Source organism: Alligator sinensis, unplaced genomic scaffold, assembly GCF_000455745.1.
Source record: "Alligator sinensis unplaced genomic scaffold, ASM45574v1 scaffold1007_1, whole genome shotgun sequence".
Classification (NCBI taxonomy): Eukaryota; Metazoa; Chordata; order Crocodylia; family Alligatoridae; genus Alligator; species Alligator sinensis.
In genome coordinates this window covers 341,993-366,968 of record NW_005842605.1, presented here as the reverse complement: position 1 = coordinate 366,968, position 24,976 = coordinate 341,993, and the positions used below count along the sequence as shown (strand labels likewise).

Here is a 24,976-nt window from a genome sequence, read left to right as displayed (position 1 = left end):
GTGTTGTCGCCCGGGCGCGGGGGGGGGGGGGGGGGGGGCAGTGGGATGGGTAAAAACTGTAGAGCCCTGGAGCTGTGGAGAGGGCCTGACACAGGCATGGGTTTGGTCTGTGACTCAGCTGGAGCAGCGAAATCCAGCCAAGCCACAAACAGTCCTTCTCATTGCGGGGGAAATGGGTAGAACAGTGGCCACTGGACTGCTGGATGCCAGGAGGGGAACTTGTACCAGTGGGGAAACTGTGCAAGCATGGGTTTATACCTGTTTCACCCAGATCAAGCTAGATTTAAATCCCATTGCACAAGGTTTAAATTTTCCACTGCACGTGCCATTTTTCTTTCAGACAAGGCACTGTGAATGCATATATGCCCAGAGTTTCTATCAGGAAAAATGTGATTCGATCCATTGAAATGTAAGACTTGTATACACCACCCAAAGGCTTACAACTTAGTGTTGATGCTGATGATGTTAGATTTCCATGCTGGAGCGAGCTTCCCCCTTGCACTGTTACACCATAAATGGAGTCATCAAAGTTATGGAAGGAACTTCCACGGTAAGTAAACTCAAAGTCAACAACAGCACTCAAAGCTGTTTCTTGTAGAAAGATAAAATGGACTGAATTCATATCGGCTTGCATAACTTTGTTTTTGACTGACAGGTTTAACTGTCTTAACATGCTTTTGCAACACATTTTTGATGGGTGTGCTTGTCAGCCTCATAACTAGCCTCCAGACCAGAAGGACTTAAACATTAATTTCTCTAGTTCCCTAATTCTCCAGCATATTTTGATTCTTGATAGGAAACAAACCTAGGAAGGAAACTTTCAGAAATTTAAGCAACTCAGGATATACTGCACTGCAACACAAGGTAGTCAAACAGATACATTCCATGTTTTTCATATTTTCTATTTGATAAACTTTTCAAAATATAAGCAAATGGAATCAATACCTCTTCTCAGTAGGTAAAAAGCATTCCACAAATGTATTCTGTGTGAATGAAAAGAATCTTAATATATATATTTTTAAAATACATTTCCCCCACCTGCTCCACAAACTATACAATGCATCTTGAAAGGTTTGGTTTTCCCCTCTTCAGCACATATTGAATGCCATCTGCTTAACTGAATAACAAGCCAAACAAAGGATAATCAAGCATTTATTGATTAAATGCACAGTTAAGGTGTCCAACAGCCCTAACTCAGCCTCATATTACCATTATATACCAAGCATAAGTGCCTGATTTAAGCACGTGACCCCACACTATATTCATTTAATTTTTAGAGAAAACCTATTCCATCTTTTTTCTCCTGTGTGTGGCCTCACTAAAGAGCAGAGTTAAGGATGTTGGAATGCCTTAACTGTGCTTTACCATACATTGATACCTTTTAAATTTAACCTTAGTTCTGAATTTCCTTTGGGTTAGGGAAAGTTACAGCATTCTTGTAATAGGTTTCACCTTCAAGCTACTTATATATCCTCTCATCCTCATCTTCCCCTTTGTTTTTTGTCAATCCATAAGAAATAGGTGTAATTCAAGCTCAAAATTAATTGCCATAGGTGTTTTTAGTAATTGCAATATCTTCCATAGTTAGTGGCAGTGGAGAATTAAAATATTATGATTTCATTAAAATTTTAAGTCACCTACTCCTGTGAACAGAGACACATCCTCTAGAAAAGACTTTGGCAATATATTAGCAGTGTTCCAGTGGGGGAACCTTGCCTACATCCAAGCCAGGGCTGGGCAACTGGGAGCTCGGCCCATACCACTGCCACTTCTCACCATCCCCTGGCTGCTTCATGGGTGCAGCTTCCAGATGCCCAGCCCCAGGGCAAGCAAAGACCTCCACTATGAGAATGCTGCCAATGTTGGGTTGTTCCAGCCTGCAGGTCCCAAAAGTTGCCAGCCACTTTTTTACAGCATAACTCCTGGGGGACCACACACCAGCTGGTTAGAATTCTTCTTATGAATGAGGCATTCTGTAAAAGGAGTAATTACTATATCATAAACAAAAAAATACAGTAAGGGTAAAATACCATTAAGCATAAGGACACTCTTTTCTGAGGTCCCAAACAACAAGCTTACATAGTTTTTTCATAGTTTTTTCTTTTTTTTCCCTGCCAGGTTATGATAGAAAATCACTTTGTAGGGCAGTCACTCTCAACTTGGGTGCTGTGGGGTGCCACACAATATTAGCACTCTTAGGTATGCAAATACCTACACGAGACTCAAAAGATAAACCAAATTCAAATCAAAATCCAGAATATTAAAAACATATATTTTTTTTGCAACAGAAGAATTGCTCAACTATTTTTCTATAGTCAAAAAATGAGTGAAAGCTAAGAGCTGGCATTTTCCAAGGGACTGCCTTGACTCTAACAAGGGATGCCTCAATTCTAAGAAGTTTAGGACCAGAGTTGCACAGAATTAATTAAGATGGCTGCAAATGTGTTTCTCTATGAGCAAACCCTACTACTACTACAAACAGGAAAACTGAATAATAAAAGATTAAAAGCAAAATGGTTTGACATTTGCACATCTCATCTTTTTTGTTACTACTTAGCTAATGTCCTTTAGAAACTGTAGGCATTTTTACACATACTCTTGGGTACAGTGGGGAGCATTTTCTAATTAAAATGCCTTCAGCATCTCATGTATTCAGCATCCCCCATTTCAAAATGGCAGCAAGGGCGCTTTAATTAAAGCTCGTTCGAAAGCGGTGACCTTTCTAAGGGAAACCTTCTGGTATTTATAGCCTAGTAACAGATCTAATGCTTTTATCTCTTCACTTGTGGTTATACACTCCTCCAATTCTGAAAACATTTATGAAATTACTTTAAATAATGCATTTCCATGGGCAGTTTTTAGTATATAACTTATTATTATGTTTGTATTGATCACATAAATGGAGTTTTGTTTTCTTATTAAAATTAATCAAAGCATTGCCATTCTGGCCATTCTTTATAAAGCAGAGTGGGAATGAGTTCTGATTTACAGCATAAATGATCAGACCCTATATAAAGTAAGTATCTGCCTTTCACACTAATTTACACTTTTCAACGAGAAATATTTTATTTTTCACTTGCCTCAGCCAACCTAGGGAAAGGATTTTATGTTAGTGACTCAAATTACTCCCTCAAATTATATGAATTCTATACGAATCAGAAGAAAAAGATGAAGCATCAGCTAAAATGACAGACAAGCACCGCATTTAAAAATATGCAATCTGCTTTAAAAGAAAATAAAAAAATACCTTTTGCTCACCAGTAGGTTGATTAATGATCCAGCTAAAGATGAATTAAAAACCTAGATGCTAACACTTAAAAGTAACAAGGAAGTAGTAAAGAATCTTGAAGGACAACCAGATGGCTGTTTCAATTATGTGGTTTCTAAAGTTAAAAGCTATATTTTATTACTCAGAGTTATCAGAGGCTATGCATATTATAAATAAAATAAATCCAGACAACGTAACTTATGATTCATGGACAGGATAATTAGAAAGGATGAATGAGGATCGGTAAGGTAGGATGTGGGTGAGAAAGAACTACTTATTTTCATAAAAAATTGGAAGCAAAAATAACACACAAATATTCAATAATAAAGGAACCAGAAAATCCAAATGAGAGATAAAAGATGGATACAAGCTAACAGCCCACATGATGGGTAACACAATTATAGTAATTTTTGAAGCAGACACATTCTTTCAACTGTCCAATCTATAATGATACACATGCAATGTACACAGTGGTTTTTTATTAATACAATATTGAGCAGCTACCTTTTACATGTAGAACCTATAGGAAGACTAGTAAAAGATGTTTCTATTGCTTTTTTCTGCTTTGTTCTTTCATACACTTGGTTTCATGATATTCAAAAAACTAAAACAGGAAGTGAATCAAAATGAGATGTTTTTAGACTTAGTTTATTTATTTGGAAATCTGACAAAAAAACAACTTTTTTGCCCAGTATTTACTTTTATTTGTTTTGCCTGATGGAAAGGAGCTGCAAACTAACTGAAAGGTTCCTGGTTTAGTGTTCTGTTGTAAACTCACTAAGAAACGTTTTATTCGCTTTTTAAAATAATAGTTTCATTTTTTTATAACTGTTCTTAAAAAAAAAAAAAAACAAACACATTCCCATGAAAACAGCAACCATGCAATAGAGGAATGATCTTCCCCTACCATCTTGGAAGATAGGGCTCCATTGTAAACACAGGTTTTTTGTCCTCGCCGTTCGCCTTGGAAATATTATTTCAGAACTTCACTACACTAATGATTAGGAAACAGACTGCCTGCAGACAATTAAACAAAACAAAAAAAAGCAAAGAAAAAAAAACACTTTATTTTAAACTCCACATGCTCCTGCACTGAACTCAGCACAAGCCAAGAAGAGGCAGTGCATTAGTTGGACCCGACTCTCCCAAACCTCTGGATAGACTGGGCACTTTAGTAGGTCTTTTTTGGCACTTTTATCTAATAGCTGATTGACTCAGCTTTACATAAAAGTACCAAAAAACCCTGCTGAGGTGCCTGATCTATACAGATGCTGCAGAGCCGGGTCGAACTGTGCTGCTTCTTCCAGTGAACCTCTTTTTTGTTTGTTTTTTGTTTGATTTTTTAACGTCTGCAAGCAGCCGTCGTTCTAGTTCCAAGCCTAAATTTAATCTTGACCATTTTATACCTTTTTGTTCTTCTGTCAACCATCCTTTAATATAAATAATTCTTCTCCATATCTGGTGTTCATTCCTATCTCCTCCCAGCCTCACTTGGTAAGGAAATGAAATCAAAGTATTTTAAGCTACATATATAGGCCTCCCTGCTGAGCCTAGAACCTCTACCAAGAAACAAGCCTGTAGGTCAAAAAAGTTTTTTGTTATCAGAACTGTTAAATTCTTCCTTATTCTTAAACACAGGAGCAACAGCTGAACTTACCAACAAGTTGTACAAGCAGGCATGGCACAAAATTAGTAAAATTTGTAACAGCTAAGCCTAAGATGAAGTTTTTAACCCTGCTGTCAAGCAGAAAAGATGTAATAGAATATTAATGTGCATGGGCATAAGTGAAGCATGAGTGGGGGTACGTAAAGGTAGGGTTTTAAGCCAAAAAAAAAAAAAGAAAATTGTCATAAACCATGCTTATACATTGGATTAAATGTTAAAGCTAAAAAAAGGCAATATGTAAAGAGTGTAATCAGTCATGCTTTCAAGTCTGCTGAAGTGACATGCTGTCCCACAGATCCTAAGGGCTGTCTGATCAACACTCTTGGGAGAGAGCACCTGCTTAATAAGGTAACTAACTCATTGCTTCCTAAGGTACTGTGTTATCTCTTAATAAACACGTTTAGAATGCAAATCTTGTCTCTCTCTCTCTGTCTCACCCAGATCTTGTGTTAGATGCAACTGTTCAGATAACAAGTCTATTCACTTGTTCCTACTATGTACAAGACCACTCCTAGGGTAGCCCAGATACACTCAGCACCACTGTAAAGCATATATTCTACCTAACTGCCAGGCCCAGGCATATACAATGCAGGAGTGAGTGAGTGTGGCTTCTTTCACAGCAGTCAGGGAAGTGGTACAAATATGGCCATTCCCCTAATTATCCTTAGACACCCTTCTCTGCAGGTGTTCCAGGATGTTCTTGTGAACAGAAGCAAACAGAATTGTGTGCATTTGTCCAGATGTGATCTCACTAAGTTTTGTGCAATGGCATTATGTTTCCTCTATTGGAAATCTATCTTCTGGTACATCCTAGGTTCAAATTTGCCTTTTTTACAACTGTACGACATTGGCAACTGATTGGTCCGTCTTCTCCTTGCTAATCTCAGCTCAGGAGCTCTCATTTAATGGCAAAAATATATTTTATATTGGGTGCGAAGTACATGACTTTTTACTAATGAATTTAATTCCAGTTTGATTATTCCAGACTTCAAGGTCGCTCAGCTCTTCCCACATGACATCTCAATTCTCCTTTTATTGACAGTGCCTCCTGAGTTCATGTCCTGAGCATATATAATCATTTTTCCTACTTTTAACATCAAAAGCATGTTATAATATTAAACAAGTTCAGTCTTTACTGTGCAAGCACAGAGATGTTATCCACAATACCTCCAAATAAATCTCTGCTAAATCTATGCCAACAGGTCCTGAACATGGAAGACCTAATCCCATTTGCCTTCTGCTTTTCACAATCTCATTGTTTTCAAACCAATTCAATAAGTTAATTTTACTTTATGGTCCTATATGTATTATAATTATAGCCATAAGCATAGAGATTTTTTGAAAGTTCAATTATTTAAATATAGGTAACTAATGAATAAAGATATCATGATAAAAAGACACTAACAAAGAAAAGAGCATCTAACAACTTTGCTAAAATCATAACCCCTTGGGTATATAGAGATATACATCTGATTACACCAACTAAAACAATCCTTTTTTAATGTTTTCAAATTAAAGGATATTTTTTATGTAGCTGGTATGTTCAAACTGTCTAAAGCTCCGAGTTTCAATTTTAAACTATATTTGTGAGCTTTTTGAGACACTAAGAGACTTCTTGGTTTCTCTTGAAGCCTAGAAAATATAAAGAGTCATTGAGATCTCTTTGAAATAACTTAGTGATTAACATTGAAACCACAAGCTAACTTCTGGTAAGCATTTTTAAAATCAGTAGCAATAATTAAACAGCTCTGAAAGAAGAAGTAATGCTGAGGTATTTAATTTGACATACTACAAATCATGTACCATGTTGTACAATGAATGTTTTCACAAGGGAAATGAAAGAGATTAAAACACTTGAAAGTATGCAGGAATCATGTGGGTGGAAAGAAGGAAAGTAATATGCATGTAGATGAAGCTGATGGAAAGAACCTAGTCATCTCTCCCAGTACCTGGATTGAGACCAACTGGTAAAGAAATCAAGCAGCTTTCTTGGAACCTCAGCTTCTGAATCACGTAGGATGTCACCTTCCAGACAAATGCACATAAGCTGTGACATGCCACTGCTACAAAGGCAGAAAGCTCATTGAGCCCCTTGGTGAGCATATTAAAAATAATTAATAAATGACTTGATGGATATACAAAATAGCAGTGCATGCAAGACAGGCCATAGGGAAGTTTCCGAAAAAAACGGTGGAACGGGAGTGGCAATCAAACAAACTGAGAAGACGAAGAGAGGTGAGCTCACCTTTTGCAAACAAAATGTGCTTGCACATATAATTAATGACAGTGGTAAGCAGTAACTGAATAACAAGGATGTAACCTAGAGCCTGGTGGTTTTACCAGATAGATGTACCTGTAAAGTACACGTTTCATGTATTTGATGAGGGAATGCCCTAGCAACAGCCATAAAATGAGACAACCCCAACAATCTGCCTGCAGCCTTCACGTGCATATAATTATTTAGTGGGACTAGGACCAGTAAATGCTCAATGTAAAGATGCCTAAGCAGCCAATAAGTCTGGCTTCTCCCTCTCAGTATCTCAACACTGAAGTGAGTTAGCTATTTTAAATCTGGATTCCATAAACATACCCAACAGAGGCAGGAAAAGAATACAGCAGGCCTAAAACCTGAGCCTCTTTTAATGTCTTCATGCACTTTTTGTTTTGTTTCTCAAGAGAGAGAGACAGAGAGAGACAAAGGGCCTGCAGAGGTTGCCTACTGCTTTACATTAAAAGTTCATTTTTAGTTCTTAGGTATCCAGATTGTACCCATATTGGTCTAGAGGAAAAAGCAATACGGGCTCATGGTAAAGGTGAGATCTTTTATTAGACCAACCAGATTTTTGCAAAAAAATAATCTTTAAATAGCAAGCTTTCAGGCACACACCCTTCATCAGGCATCAGAGAAAAGATTTTCCCCTGAAAGAAGGGTGTTTGTGTCCAAAAGCTTGCAATTACAGAATTTTTTTTGGAAAAATGTTATTGGTTTAATAAAAGTTATCACCTCTACCATGAGCCCTGATTGCTTTTTAGTTCTTCTCATTCACGTATGCCTATGTTTACTGAAGCCAATGATCACTACACTCTCCAGTGCTTCCCAGTGACTGAGAAAATCTTAGCCACAATAACTGTATCAGTAATCATTCTATTTACTTCATCCAGCAAAATGCAGAAACCATACTGAGTGAGATTTTCAAACCTTTCCTGTTAACCTAAATCAAATTTTACTGGCATCAACATAAGCAAAATTAGACCAATGCTGAGAACTTCTATTAACATAATACCCAATCATACAGCATGAACAACAAATTACAAAACAACAAACACTCAGATATTTTGTTAACTATCTGCATGGGCCACTGTTTGGAGGAAATGATTCAACTATTACATACAGTAAAAAATGACTGAAAAAATAATACGCTCACAAATAATTTGCAAATAAGAAAAAAGATAAATTAATCAATTGGAATTTGTACCCTTCTCTACTGCAGACTATGTATGGGCATTCTCTGTTGTAGCTTTGTGTAGGTCTTTTTATTAGATACTCAGATACCGAGGAGATGAGCATAATATAAGGAGAAAGGTTGCTCAATTAAATTGCTCATTGAAACTCTAAGAAGAAAAAACGTCAATTTTTGACCACCTAAATAGAAAGTTTAGAAACAGGTTACCAAAAACATATTGCACCAATGCTCGGCACTCTGCACTGACTTCCCAGTGAATACAGAGCATAATTCAAAGTCTACAGACAGACCATCAGAGCTCTAAAAAGAACACCCGAGGCACTGCATCTCCCTCTGTGACAATGACTTCCTAGGACATCTTTATTTTGCTACTGACTGAGACAGAGCTGCTGAGCATGGGGTGGGGAGAAGGGGAAGGAGGGTTCCTGACTGCAGGAAATATCTTGGAACAATCCATCTCTTTATATTATGCTTATCTCCTTGATATCTGATTATCTAATAAAGAGAACTACAGAAGGCTACAACAGAGCATGCCTACGGTCTGGAATAGAGAAGGGTACAAATTCATATTGAATAATTTATCTTTTTTTTTTCCATTTGCAGATTATTTGTGAAAGTGCTGAATGGGAACACTGAATCACCACAGAAGTAATCACTCTCAGAAACAGATGCAAAGCAAATTTATTTGATTTAGCTTACCCTTAGCAATTCCTTCAGATATGCCCACATTTACAACACATACCTGATCACATGCATAGCTTTGAGGAAGAAAACAAAAAAAAAATCTCAATCAAGCTATATTCCTTACATATTAGAGAAAGAATGTTTTTGCTTCTTATATTCAAAACTGGTGGGTCATACAACTACTTATTTAAAGCACTACAAAATTGTTCATCCCACTGCTTATTGAGCTGTAAAGTATTACAGCCAACCCTCTAGTTTGACCAAAGTTAACTCAAATATAATGATGGATGCCCTATCAGAAGGAAAACTAACTGATGTCTTACAAAACTTGGGCTAGTTTAAGCCCAGCTGTTTTGTACAATGTGGACCTTCCCAGCTTATGCACCCTGCTTAAATATCCCTTTATATAAATAAATGAATAACAATGGGTATCATTCATCCCTTGTGGAACTCTACTGAAGTCCATGGAGTTTTGGTATACCAGTGATGAATTCAGTCCAGTGTCATTAATAAAATTTGAGTACTTGAAATATTAATATATAATTTTAATTAATTAACTCCTAAATGTTAAATTCTGTCCTTAGATATATATACACAACTACTACTGAAATTAATAAGTTTTAGGTTCATACATATCCAAGGCAGAATTTGACCACAGTCCTAAACAACACACTGCAAAACAACACTAAAGCCTGCATTTTTAGATCAAACCAGGTATTTTAACAAAGACAATATGAAAACTATATCTCAAGCTTGCCCATGTAATTCTTATCAGCCCTGTCTTGTTCTACTTACCTTGGACAATAATCTTTGCTGATGCTTGAATAGAGTCCTGATTATTACTAGCATGGCAGATAAACTGACCGTGGTCTTGCAGTGTCACATTCTGTATGAAAAGTCCTCCTCCAGAAGTGACTATGTACCTGGATTCATCCAATGAGTCTCCATTTTCTCTGAACCAGCTGATACGAGGTTGAGGATGGCCTATGGCCATGCATTCCAAAGTGGTGCTGGTACCAACTAAGACTTCTGTGTTCTGGGGCTGAATTATAAAACTGGGCTTGGCTGGTGGGGGGTAGGGGAAACAAAAAACAAAACAATGATATGGAAAACAGTGTTAATTGCCATCTGTATAAACATTACTGGAATGCCACCATCTAATTCAAGTGGCTAACCCTGCCTTGCAGATGAGATCTGGCCCCTGGCACTGTGTCAGCTAGCCTATGGGTATCCCCATGGGTGCAAAAATTTGGTAGAAGGGGAATGGTGGCACCGCTTTCCTGCTGTGGAATTTGCAAACCTGTGGGGAGCCCTGCAAGTTGGATAGAGTGCCCCTGAGCATTAGACTGAACCATGCATGTTGGTGTGGGGCCCAACCCTGGTATGAAGAATCCCAGAGCCCAATCCTGGCATGAGAGGCTGGGTGTAGGTAGTAGTGGGGCACGTCCTGGCCTATGGAGATAGTGTAGAGCCACAGGGTCAGATCGTAGTATGCAGGGCCCCATGGGAGTGGTGCAGGGGCCTGGTGTGCAGGGCCCAGCCAAGGCCATGCAGGGCCCAATCCAGGTGTGTGGGGGCCAGGCAATGGCAGTGTAGAGTTCCATCCTGGCACATGGGGCCTGATCTGGCCTGCAAACTGGGCCCCATGCCATTCATTTGGTTCTCAGGGCCAAAAGGTCAAACACCTGAAGAAGGATCATCTTCTGCTTAAGAACCTGCCTTAAAACTCAGAAAAAGACTCAAGGTTCAAGTTCCAGATCTGCCTCTGCTCATTTTGCTTATAGCTCATGGTGTTAGTTAAAAAAAAATGGCATCAGCTATGTCAAGGCACCTTACAGGCTGACATGTGTGCTACCTAAGGTAAAATATGTCTTCATTTCTCTGCTTACCTCAGAAAAGGTAAACACTAACCTTTTCTCCCACCTCTTAAACACTACATGTTGAGTTCTCCCAGGAAGGGATTACCATTTATTTTTTAAGCTTGAACAATCCAAAATAAATAGGGGCCTAGATATTGGAATACAAATAAATAAGAAGGAAATTATACAAACTTTGAATAATAATTACTAAATTGCAAACAGACAATTTTAAAATATTTGTGGAATGTGATTATGTAATATATTTATATTCAAGTAAATGAAAGGCATGCTTCCATGCTGACCCCTAACACAAACAAGCAGAAAGACTTTACTTGGAATGCTGGAGTATCTGAGGAAAGCACTGTGCGTCTTGGCTTCTCCGGCCACGTTCTTGGCCATGCACTGATATACACCTTGGTCTGATTCTCTGGTGTTTTGGATCATGAGGGTTCCATCATCGAGCAAATTCAGCCGCCTGTCATCTTCCATATCCAATGACTGGCTGAAAACAGAGATGAACAATTGGCCATCTTGTACACATTAGAAAATGTTTATTATTTTTTAAATACTTTATTGTAAATACACAGAAAGAACATACAGAAAATATATAGAAAATCCCTAGAGAAAACTATACAGATCACAGCCTGAGCATAAACAGATGCATTTGGTATACATTCTAAAACTGCTCTCATATTATTTAATTGGAATGATCACCGACTGAGGCTGGAGGAAAATGACTGAGGCTGGGGATACATTTAAATGCAATATTTAGCTTCTAATTCTTGGGCCAATCCTGTGAGGTGCTACAACTCCATATGAAGTCAGTGAGAGATTATGACTTTCAGTTTCTTGAAGGGATGAATCTTGTTAAGGATCTCACTCAATTTATGCTACTGTGGCCTCTTCTCCCCATCTTTATCTCTTTTTTAAATAAAACACTGATGAGTAAAGTGTCCTTGGAAGAACTGTGAAATATCTACATGCCACTCAAGACTGTAGCTAAATACTGCAAGTCCAGCACATAATAAGGGCTTTTTGGTTTGCTTTTTATGTGATCAAGGTTCTGTTAATTTTATTGTTATCATGCTAGGTTTAAGACTGCAGAGCAGCAGTGCAGTCCTTTGATTCCTTAGGGTAACAGCACTGTTTGCTTAGAGCATAATTTCTTCATTTATTCTGTTGACTGATATACTGTGACAGTTTCAATATAAAAGCAACTTGCAAAGAGTCCTCACTAAATTAAACTTTAGTTTGCATAGGCTAATCAGAATACTGAGGTTTCTACTATTCTAAGGCTCTACAGTGTTTGAAATGATTATCCTTCTACTCTGGCTACTGCAGGTTTGCAAGAAAGTGAAACAAAACATAGTCAGTAACTAGATTGTTTCTTCAGAAGCAACTTCCCTGCTGGGCTTCAAAGTAAGGCTATGATATAAGCAGCATAAACTCGCTGGATGGCTCACATGGAAAAGTTTGCTTTTGGATGGTGGTATGTATTTTTTCAAAAAGCTTCAGATATAGCTCAATTAAAGAGGAACTTAAAAATGTTTTAAACACAGCTAAGGTTATTGTGACAACTAGACTTATTTATAACAAAACCAATCACTTAAAATTCTTACTATGCCTTATTTTTAAGGCAAGAAATAGTTAAGGGCATATCTAAATCTTACCCTTCTTACATCGTAAACAAAAATACTATTTTCTTTCCAAAGCAGTTTGAGAGGTGGCATGACGCACACTGGGAACAAAAAAACCTGGACATCCAGGTATCAAAAAAACCCCAAAAACAACTCCATAAAAAAGCAGGGCAGGGCACACAGTCTAGGACCATGGCCTGAGGCAACTAGGGGCTTGGGACCTCCAAAAAGATGCTCTGGAAGCTGGCCAGAGCATCTCTATGGCTTCCCCTTGTCCCAGTGCTGAAGCACGCTGCCTCCACATGCAGGGTAGCCTGGAGTGGTGCAGGCTGCATGGACCCCGGCTCTGTCCGAGCTAAGTAAGGGACTGGGGGTGGGGGCCCTGGAGCAGGGGGGAGGCTGTAGGGGTGCGGGGGACTGTGGGTGCAGGGCGAGCTGCTCGGGAGGGGTGGTTTCCCCCACTTGCCCCTGTAAAGCCCACAGCACCCCCCACCCCCTGCAGCAGCAGCCCATTGGGGAGCTCGGGGGCCCTCCTGGCAAAGCACCCCTGCAGCGCAGGGCAATGCAGCTTGGCCCCAGCCCTGGCTGCCTGGCACCCAGCGCTGCCTGTGTCAAATCAGGCGGGCCTGGCCTAGCTTGGCGCAGGGCCATGTGCCTTCAGGCCACTCCAGCTGTCACCTGGAGCCCTGTGCCACTTGTGGGGACTGCGTGTCATGCCGGGCTGAGTCCTGTGTGCATGGAACTGCACACAGAGCCCGTGCATGCAGGACCCAGCCCGGCACAGTACATGGTCCCTGTGAATAGTGCAGGACCCTGGGTGACAGCCCAAGTGGCCCGGAGATGTCTGAAGGTGCACAGACCCATGCCAATCTGAGCTGGTCTATGTGATGTGGCACAGACGGTGCCAGGTGGCTGGGGTTGAGGCACACTGCCCCACGCCGCTGGGGGGCTATGCCAGGAAAGGCCCCAATTGCTGCTGCTGCTGCAGGGCAGGGACTGTGGGCTGTGTGGTGGGGCATAGGCCCTGCAGAGGGGCATGTGGGCCCTGTGGGGAGGCAGTTCATGTTCTGTGCAGGGGGGGCTGCACCCTGTGGAGGCACAGGCAACGCACCCCTCCTGAGCAGCTCCCCCCAACCCAGTCCCCCCATACCCACAGTTCCCCCACAATCCACCTATACCTACCCACATACCCCAGGTTCCACCCACATTCCCCCACACCCTTTTACACCCCCCCTTCCTGCAAACCCCACATCCCCCCATCACACACCCAGTGTGGCCAGATGCCAAACAGATTGAGACTTGCTGGCAGGAGCTGTGGCTGCAGGGGTAACTGTCCCCACATCCTAGATAGTGAAGGAGTCAGGGGGAGTTCCAATTGTTCTAGGATAAGAAAACCCAGAGCAAACATCCAAACATACAGATATTTAGAATTTATTTTATTATGATGGTAGAGATACTAGTAGGCTTCCCAACTGCTTAGAAAAGGGTAAATATATCAATAAAACATTGCCCAACTGATCTCTCTCTCTCTCACTATATATATATATATATAAAATGAGAGAGAGAGAGTAGTCTTTTATTTTAATTGTGGAAGAACATAGATTTTGGAGTATTTTAAAGAGTGAATTTGGGCTTTTATCAGAGACTTTGCAGTTTTTCAGTAAGGAATGCCAGAATTCCTGTAAGTGAGGTATGTGGCAGGACCCAGGCAGAGGAGCCTGCTCAGGGTTGGCACACAGAACCAAGCTGAAAGTGGTTGATCTCCTGGCTACTTGGGCCCAGGAGGATATGCTTTGACAGTTCAAAGCAGGCCATGACACTAAGAACATCTTTCAGGTGATAGCTGCCCAGATGGCCAGGCATGGGGTACACATGGCAGCAGTGCCGCACAAAGGCCAACTGTGCAGCCACAGCACACTGGAAGCTGGCCCAGAGGTGAAGATGCCTCTGCAGTGGAGTGCAGTCCCCATCCAGGTCTGGCAGGTGCACACTCTTGGGGCCCCATGCTGTCACAGGTGGCAGCAGGTCACAGCCAGGCAGCAGCCCCCACTGCCAGACTCTTGCAGTGGGTAGAGGGTGCAGGGAACTCTCATTTAGGGCTGCTTCAGCAGTCCAGCTGGCACAAGGAGTAGTGTCCCCAGATGCCAATTGGCTGGGCCCCAGAAGCTCCTGAGAGCGAATAGCTCTCAGGTACTTGCCAGGACAACTTTTTATACTGCTGGGGCCAGCACAGGGGCTGGTCCCAAGCTGTAGCTCCCCCTGGCTGCAGTTCCAGGAGGAGCTCGGCAAGGTTATTTTGCCCCAAGTGGCATAACTTGCCCCAGACCAAAGCACATGTCTGGGCATGTGTGCTAAGGCAAAAATCCCCAGCTCAAATTTCTGCCACTCCTATTTGAGCTGCTGCAAGCACACGTGCCTGGATAGGTGGATGTGCCCAAAGAGATTAAATATTTCAAAGCAGCAATATTTTTTTTTAATTAACTCTTTTGTTACTTTGCTTATAGTATCAAAGCACTGTAGTTTAGGACCTTTCTAAATGAGAATAATGTTAGTTAAACTGCTCATCAACTAACAGCAGATGTTTTGGATAAAATATTTATAAATACAGATTCTAGAGAATAGTGTTAGATGTTTGGCCTCAAGGATGATCACACTTTTTTATTCTCATATTTCAAAATAGCAGTCTGGTGAATCAATGCCCAGGTCAGGTACCTTCTTAAGATTCTAATATTTCAGTGCATTTATTTATTTTACATTCTTGGGCTTCAGATAGGGGCCAGTAACCAGCCAGGTTCAGTTCCTACACTCAGTGCAGAGGGCACCCGCAGCAGCCTGGGTCATTTATAAATACTTTAAAATGAATCACCTGTGCTGCTCACTGCTAACAAAATAACTTTACACTTAATGGAGGAAAAAAGGCTCACGAGAAGGAAGCTCTGGACACAGCCACTGAACATAGAATTGAGGTTTAAGCCCTTCTTTTTATTGCCTGCCTGTGCTGTTCAATCTCAGAAACTCTTTCTTCTGCTTTTTAGAGAAAAAAGGGATAAAGGCCTATGAATCCAATGCAAGACCTATTTCCTGGCTACTGGTAGAGGTGGAACCAGGGGGATTTGGTGGCATGGTCACCACTCCAATTGGCTGCGCAGTATAAGCACAGAGTTTTCTGAGCTCACCAGTATGTCAGTGCAGCTCCAGCTCTCTGATCTCACAGAGCCTGGCCAAGGCTACTGCTTTCATGCAGCTCCAGAGGCCAAGGGGCAAGCACCGTTGCTGTTTACCCTTCCCTACAATCCCCTCCTGAATTCAAAGGCAGGGGGAAAAGAGGGGAGAAGCAACAGCACTCAGCCCCTGGGCTCCAGAGCTGCATGACAGCAGGGGCTGAGCACGGCCACTCATCCCCACTTTTCTCTTGCTGCTGAATTTACAGAGGGGGAGAAGGGAAAGGAAGGACACCAGTAGCACTCGCTTCCTAGGCTCTGGACCCCTGTGTAAGCAGGGAATCTGGCCAGATCCCTGACAGGAGCTGTACTGATATGCTGGTGAGCTCCAGAATTGGGATTTTTTTTAAACATATGTAGCCCAGGTAACTTGGGTATATACTCCCCTTCTCCAGTTGAAGGGAATTGTTAGCTGGCAGGTGTGCTGTGGGGTGGAAACGGCAGACCGCTCAGTTTCCCTCCGTCCCTATAGAACCAGGCCAGGACAGTCAGGGAACTTAACTATATACACATTTATTTACATTAACGTATCACAAGGGAAGGGGACATGGATGTAAACATATGTACAATATATATATATATATGGGTAAATACCATAAAACCTTATACCAGTGCTCCAGATACAGGTAAGTATCTGATGTGAAACAGATAAACCCCAAAGATAAACTAAATCCTGAGGGGAAACCTCAATGCCCTTGGGCTTTTCCCAAGCACTATAAAGAAGCTGGAAATTTAGGGGGACCCTCCCAGTGGGACCTCCACTTTCAGGAGCCCTTAACTAACCATGGGGGGACTCCCCCTCCCCTGTGGGAATCCTCTTTTCCCTGCAACTCACGGCTCCCATGCCTGGAGAGTGGTCCTCATCCTGTGCGCCAAGTTTCTCTCTTGCCTGCAGTGGGTTTTGTGGGGTCGCTGTCCCCTGGAACAGGGCTCCGCTATGCAGGGCTTCTGAGGCCTTTGGCTTAGCCCTGTCTGCTGGCTCAGTAGCCCGATCACCATCTGGCTCCATGGACTCAACCTTTTGCTATGGGTCAGAAGCCTGGGCTGCCTTGTGCGGCACCAGCCTCAGTCCGCTCCTGGACCCTCCATGCAGCGCCTCCTGCACCGAGCTCCCAGCCTCGTTCTGGGGGGGTTGAGGACCTGAGCCACCCAAGCACTGCAAAGGTCCTACTCCATGCACCCTCCTGTGTGCTGTGTCTCTGGCCACACACCAGAGGTTGCAGACCTGAGCCACCTCACGCAGCTCCCAAAGTCTGGACGCTGTGTGTCGTGCTGCACACCGAGAGCCTAGCTGCTGGAGCTGTCTGCCATTCCCCACTGATGGAAGTCTTCAGGGGCACTTCTGGGCTACTGCTTCACCCTGCTTCGCAGCTCTCCTCAGCTCTTCAGTGCCCCGCTCTTCTCTCTTCTCTCTCCCAGATGTGTTTCCTCACGCTGGGCACGCAGCTCCTTTTACATGCTCCAGGGCTCCACCCTGAAGTCTTCCAGACCCGGGTGTTGCAGTCTTCAATCAAGTCCACAGAGGGGGGGGGAGGGGGAGGGGACTAGTCTCCCCCTCCCCTCAGGAAAGGGGTGTGGCTGAACTCCTCTTGCTGCCTCCTGATTGGGGGATGAGCTCCACCAATCAAAACAGCAAGATTTCAAGCCTGGGACTGAACCCAAGCTCCAAAAGGCAAACCTGCTACACATAATTGTATTTAGAGGTCAACTGGTGAAAAAAAGCATTCATGTTTCAACTGAAATAAAGTTATGGTGAAACATGAGCTCGTTTTCTTAAATAAGAACAATATATGTAATGTGAGTAATTTTTGGTTAACTATTTATCCTTTCTCCTTTTTAGCTCGTAAATTTTGTTACAGACAAGAATGTGTTTGTTGTTTAGTAACCTTTGGCTTTTGAATGAAATATTTTTCCTTGTATAATTTTTCAGGTCTCTTATCTTCTGGTCAAGTGAACATTGAGGCCTTGTTCAGGAAAAGTGTTTGAGTATCTGTTCAAGTGCAGGTATGTACTTAAGTTTTATACATTTATTGAAATCCTGTTGATTTCTGAATGCAGGCTGGAATGGAACTAGTCTCTTAAGTTGTCAATACTGAATACTGTATTGGTCAGTATATCTTTAATACTGCATCTCAGTTATTTAAAAAATAATCTATTATTGAACATAAATTTCTACTCAAAAGAAAAAAGTAAAAAGAGAATAGGCCTGAGAAATTATAAAAGGAAAATACTTTATTAAAATGTGTTTGTTATTTGTGCACACTGTCCCTTATTCAAGGGAAAGTGGATTTCTGATGGGAAATGCAAGGGGAGGGTCCTTTTTAATAAATCTTGAAGTTTCCTTTTACTTTGGAAACCAACTAAGCCTATTAAGGGGAACAAATAAAATATGCTTCCCCTTTTCTTCTCCATGCATTTCCCTGATAAAGAATTGGGTTGCTTTCTCTGTGTTAAAAGAACTGGGTTGTGTTTTCAAAGTCAGCCTCCTGCTGATTAAATTAGATTAGAAAATGTTTTGTTTACAGACACGTGCAGACAGTACCAATATAATAGCCAAGGGATTAATAATAATCAGAACTTGAAGTTAAACTCATACACACATGCAAATATTATTTAGTATTTACTTGTTATGTATCCAAATTATCTTGGGTTTAGGATTTCCTTCTGCTTTGCAAGTAAAGTAAACTGTATTCCCTGGGGTCACATCTGCATCTCGAGGCTCTGAGGTAATACGAGGTCTCTCTGCAAGGAAAAAAAAAAAGGTAGAAAGAAAACAGCCACTGGGTAGAAAAATGTTTTATGATGACTTCTGGAAGAAAATATTATATACATTTTCACCATCATCTCAAAGTGTGACCAAAGATTTTGTTGGGGAAATGTCACAACGTATGGTAAGCATCTGACCTTATATGTACATTTGTTCTAAAATGAACAATGTTTGTGAGCTGGTAAATAATTCATACAATTTATTTAAAGTGATTAATTAAATTAATGCTGCCTAACAAAATACAATATAGTATGTTTTATATTTTATATTTTATTACTACTATACTTTTATAATTTACTTTGTATAATATTATTTGCTACTTTATTTTTACCATTTTTAAATGCTCTGTGGAACTTTAAGGTCAGTGTAAGCAGGCTGGTCAGCTCTGTTCTCAGTTTCTCAGGCCAGCTATATTCTTCACAAAACAACACAAACCACCCAAAATCACTTCTCAGGAATATAACTCATTTTCGATATAACATCTATGTAAAGCCAGCACATATGCACATACACTGGAAGGTGCATTGGAACAATCACTCAAAGAAAAAGCTTTTAAAAATGTGTCTACATTCTATAAAGTCACTTACATAATCAAGCTACTGTGTGCTATTCATGATTAGAATGTGGCTGGTATATTTCCTATTCTGTGAATCTGTTCAGGCATACTTTTGTTTGTATATTTTATAAAATCAAGCCTTTTATAGTAACTATGGAGAAAATGCTACCAGCCTAGGAAGAAAATATGCCAGAAAAAAATAGACTGAGTTTCCCCATCTGCCCATTGGCAATGATCTTGTCATTTTACTTTGAGAGAGATGGCTATCAAATTGAAAATTTCATTTAACAGAATCGTAGAAAAGTAGGGCAGGAGGGAACCTCAGGAGGTCATATAGTTGAACTCCCTGCTCTAGGTAGAATCATCCCAGACTAAACCATCCTAGTCGAATGTTTGTCTTACCTGCTTTTAAAAATGTGCAAGGATGAAGAGTCCATAACCTCTTTGGGTAACTTGTTTCAATGTTTAGCTACCCCCCATATTAAGAAAGTTTCATCCTAAAATCCAGGCTAAACTATAACTATTTATCATATCTATCACATTTATCATATTTCAGTTCTCGCAAAATAGTGCTTTTCTACAAACGCCATTCTGTAAAATCTTTTTTATTTTTACTTTTTGCTAAGTTCATTTTTCAACAAGCTCTAATTTGCACTCAAGAAACATAGCAGTTCTATTAATTGATATAGCAATATAAAGTTCAGCCTCAAGTGATGATCTACTGATTATGATCAGGTGATTATAGATCTATTATAGTAAACACTCATTGGCTTAACAAGAATTTCATTACACCAGTATTATTGTCCACCAAGGGTATAGTACAGAAGTATGGCATATTGAATTAGTAATTAATGACTATCAGGCTCATCTTCGAATAAGCATTTTGCATTTTAAGAAATCTATCTTCACTTCTATGTGGCTGTAATATCTTCTGCCATCACAGTTTGAAAAGTTTAATATTGTAGAAAATCATAGTCCCTTTCTGAGTTTTATATTTGTAAGAGGAAGGTAGCTAAAAGAAGATACTTTGGAGGTAGACATTTTGATTAACATGTTAATAATGTCCTGACAAACTATTGAAACAGCACATAGTTTAATTCTCCCATGATAAAAATGGGAAATCTTATCGCCTTAATCCACCATAAAAACACACAGTAGTAGAGTAACATTAAATTAGACTTTACTGATAATCACCTAACATTTTCCATTAAATTTGAACATAATTGAGTTTTTGATTAAAGGTTTCAGAATGCTTCCCCTATCAATTAACATTTAGAAGGGACAGCTGTTCAGATAGACATCAGAACTTTCATAGTAATGGTAATGTTTTCTGTAGCTTTTGCCATTGCCAACAAACCCTCAGTTCATTTTAATCGTTTAACCAAATCATCTCAGCCACACCCCCATAGGAAGATTCCCAAATGCAATTTATTTAGACAAGTGTATTTTTTTTTAAATTGCTACCCAAGTAAGATATATTTAATATGAACAAATTCAATCCTCATATTTTGGAGGATTCCAGACACTACTGGTTTGAGCCTCAGAAGTCAACCTAGATAAACCAAGACCAGCAATGTTCAAGTGGGACTGTCACAGGGGAGAATACCTCAAATGACATCAAAGTGGAGAGACCCCAAGAGGCACCCCTGCCAGAGATCAGAGGCAAGGTGTGGACACCATTTAGCCACCCAGGGTCCGAGGTGTACCTGCAGGGCCAGCAGCAGCACAGACCCCAGGTACCACATCCAACCTGGTTTACCAATTTGTGTCGGATGCAGATTAGCCAGTGTGCCAGGAAGTAAAGCCTGCCTGCAAGTGTGCACCCCACACCAGCAGAGAAGAGAGAGAGACCCAGGACCACAACCGACAGATTGTGGAGCCTAGCTACAGCTTTCCTCAGCAGGCACAAAGCAAGCAGAATAGGAGTTTGCTCACCAGACTAAAGGCTCAGAGGAGCCTCTAGCCCTAGGGACCCAAGCCCCGCAGAAAGCAATGAGTAACACCATGGGAGAGGCACCAGAGAGACGCTGCTTTCCCCAGGAGGACCACAAGAAGCGGCTGTGAGTTTGTTGCAGGAAAGGATTAGGGACATGTTATTGTTTTGAGCTCAACAGTCCTTTCTGTGTTTGAGTTAAAGGCACTCCGGACTAGCCCCACCAGTCGTGGATAGTGAAAGCTAAAAACTGTGCTAGTGGGGGGAAGGGAGGGGCTGAAGCATTAAGCCTGGGTTAGTAATCCCCTAGAGGACTTAGGTAAAAAAGGGACATGATCTACTGGTGGGCTTTGGAGCCAGCAAAGTGGTCAATATTGTTAGGCTGTGCTGAGAGAGGAAAGACCCCCAGGCACTCTGTGCAGAGCTCAGCTACAGACGGCCTAGCCAGTGGATTCCACAGCATAGACCAATAGGAGGTGGTAGCTGTGCTACACTCAATGAGGAGTGCTGTCACTCAAGAGTGGCCCAAACCCAGGTGCCTCCAGGTAGGTGATTTAAGACAAAGCTGGAAGAGCCTTTTCAACCAGTCAAGACTGTAAGCCGTAAATGAGCACAGCTAATTGAGTGACCCAATAGCAGTGTTATCCTTCTACCAGATGACCAGTGGCTTGGCAATCCTGTAAGATCCGGTTGGTACATGGATGGGATGTAAGGGGAAGAGGAGCCCTGAGGATTAGTAACTTGAGATGTTTGTGAGAGCAAATATAAATAACCAAGGATCCTCCCTTTCTCCTAAAAAGATCAAGACATGGCAGGTGAGTTGGAAGGTGTGCACTATCAGTAAGAGCAAGTGGAGGTCAAGCTGTCTGGCCCTAGTGACAGAACTGAGTTGGGCACAGCTGTCTACAGGGCCATTCAGATCTGGTTGTGAAAAGGTGCAGAGAAAACACTGTAGGATATAAGAACACAGGAATTGCCAAATGTGTTCAAAGCGTGGTTTCCTCAAGTGCAGTTATCCTGCTTCAGACAACAGCCAGTACCAGATGCTTGTGAAGGAGATGCAAGAAAACTTAAAATGACCAACAGTGAAATAAACTGTCTATAGAGAAAACTACTTCTTAAATCTCAGGCAGCTGTTAGTTGACCCTATATATATATATATATCTATCAGGATTTTGCCTGTAATATTCACGTTTAATCCTTTAAAACAGGGATGCCAAAGATACATACAGTGGGCCAACGGGCTACTGGAAGTTGAAGGTAGAACCAGGGGCAAGGTCTGCCATGGAATTTGGGTCCTGGTCCCGATGGACATGGCTGTTGACAGCAGAGGGGCAAGTGGGGGCTATGTAGATACAGCCTTCACTTGTACTGTACCTGCTAGACCCCAGGTAGTGTCCCAGATTCCTGCTATTGTCCCTGGACCCCCGCAATGTCGGCTGGCCCTGCAGATCAAACCCAAGAGGAGCACCAGTCCAGATCCAGCTTGGGGCCCAGAGAGAATTTGAAACCCCTGCTCTACAACCATCCAACTAAATTCAGTCATTTTGAGACCAAGTTCCATAAAGCTAAAATACAAATTCTACTAAAAAGTTCTTCATCCACTTTAAACATGATTCCTTGGCTGCTTTCTAAATTCAGTATTATTAGCAAAGGCTGAATAGGCGTGTGCTCATATGCCTTTCATGTCATATGAAGCCAAAATGATTTGACAATGACCTTCATAGCATCATATAGGTTGTCACCGACTAACAAGTTAGTCTTTAAAGATTCCCTGCCTTCAACAATACATAGAAACATTTAAAGACATTTAACAAAACTCAATCTTCAAACTGATATTCTTTGACTGGGAAATATGATCTGAGACATACGTTCCTGCAGAGGAGAACAGTACATTAATATTGCAACCTTAACTGTAGAGCCTCTAGTGAGCAACTCTTTTAAATATAAATATATAATCAAATGCCACAAAGAATTACTCTGTATGTAGTCCCATTAAAGCAATAGAACTACTCACTATGCATATACATACAGACACAAATATCGTTCCAGGATTTCTGCCTTACTCTATAACCAACATTAACAATGAAAAATGAATAAATGGGTCCTGCTTCCAACTGATAGCACTTCTGAACTTTGTTCATATGAACTTTAGCCATAGTGAATATTCCATCACAAAATGTAATCAATGCATTTATTTCACAAGCATGGCTTGGTTTTAGTTATTAACTTTCTATTAGTAAAGTAGAAGATATTTTGTACTATAAAATGTCACTAAAATTAACTGTATTAAATCCGTATAAACAGGAGAAACCGTTATTTTCAAGGTGTCAATTATTTAGGCAAGTGCAATCTACACCGGCAAGAGTTCTTTAAGTTGTACTTTTAAATTCAATAATTACAGTGTATCTCAATATAAATATATTGCTCAAAATCAAAAAGACCTCAAAATCTTTTTGTCAGAGCTGATTTGAATTAGTGCCTCGACACAGTGGAACTTTCTAGCACAAGGCACGGTAAAGCAGGGGAAGTCTCGGCATGGTGAAGAGTTCCGGCGTGGATAGAGTTCCTGCCGAGGAAATGCAGATTTGCATAATATGATTGGCTGAAGTTAAATTATTCCCACGTGGCAGCTGGCAATTGGCTCGCTAGCCATATAAAAGGTTAGGGGCGTTTCCGCCCTAGTTGGAGAACTCCGCGATTCCCCCTGGACTTGATCACCTGCCAACAACTCCCCGTCGGCGAAGCCTTGTGACGTATCCTCCGTGTTGCATGCCCGAGTTAGACTCGAGCTACCCGGTCTACAAGAGCTCCTCGATTACTGATTAGAGAATAGAATTGTTGCAACTACGATTGCCTGCGCTGTATACGACTCTACAGTGTAAGTAAAGCCATCTCTGTTTTCCAATTGATACGTGTCTCGTCTGTGCCTAATTCCGCCGGTGATAGAGAGTACCCATCTTCCCGTCATGGGATCGCAACCGCAACCCCAGCTAGCGTTCCCGAGGACTCCTGATCCTCGATTCCCCCTCGGCCCCCACATGGCATCACGAACAGGATCAGCGGGATTGGGATTAGGATTGACAGGATCGGAGTCAGGATACGGGGAAGATCTAATGGAGCAGAATAGTGAGAAGTTGCCCCTGGCATAGCGGGAGACACCACGTGGCCAGCTCCGAGGAACTAGGCGCCCACATCACGTATCACCAGGCGGGCGGAGTGGGTGAAAGGTTTATCGATGGCTACCTTTCACTGAAGGAAAAAGGAGAAGGGATATCGGAAGTATGGGAGGCACATTTGCACCCCGAGGCGTTCGGGTGTGTGATGGGCAGCGAGAGAGTCCACTTCAGGCCCCAGGAGAGAGGGAACACCGCACCCCTTGCCAGATGGGAATCGGGCGACGTGAACCCGGCTCTCAGCCAGGAGTTTGCTCGCTGCGTGCAGCTCGCACGGGAGGGTGAAGAGCCGATGACAGCTGACCGGTTTAGCCTCCCGATGGTGCTCGGGTTGAGAGGCCATATGAGTGTAGCCCCGAGGGATAAAAGAGAGAGAGTATTGGATGTGTTGCTCTGCATTGTGACAACTTTGCTGCGGAGGAATGCAGACCTAGAAGCCCGACTGCTCGCGGCCGTTCCGGCAGCACGAGAAGTGGCGGGGGGGAGAAGCCCCGAGTCGACGCCACTCCAAGATGGTGCCGAGGAAGGAGCGAGCTGCCTGGAACCGGAAGAGAAAGGAGGAGCTTCGGGAGAATCGGCGGGAACCCGTCCGGCGGCCCCGCCCACCGACACGACGTCGCTTCCGGCAGCCCCGCCTCCTTTCCACGGGGAGGGGGCAGTGAGCGGAGGACATGTGCCCCTCTCCGCGGATGCAGCAGCGGCCTCGACAGCGGCTACCTGGTCTGCAGCAGGCAGCAGCCCGGGG

General features: G+C 41.9%; 1 protein-coding gene across 1 annotated transcript in view; it reads right to left on the bottom strand.

Moving 5' to 3' along the window:
* Nucleotides 1-24,976, bottom strand: part of PXDNL (peroxidasin like) — a 352,571-nt gene that overhangs the window by 100,319 nt on the left and 227,276 nt on the right. The window contains exons 8-10 of the mRNA XM_014524383.2: nt 18,424-18,541; nt 11,274-11,443; nt 9,878-10,147 (exon numbers count right to left, since the gene is read on the bottom strand). Of these exons, the coding sequence (XP_014379869.1) occupies nt 9,878-10,147; nt 11,274-11,443; nt 18,424-18,541 (558 nt within the window). The remainder of the gene's footprint in view (nt 1-9,877; nt 10,148-11,273; nt 11,444-18,423; nt 18,542-24,976) is intronic.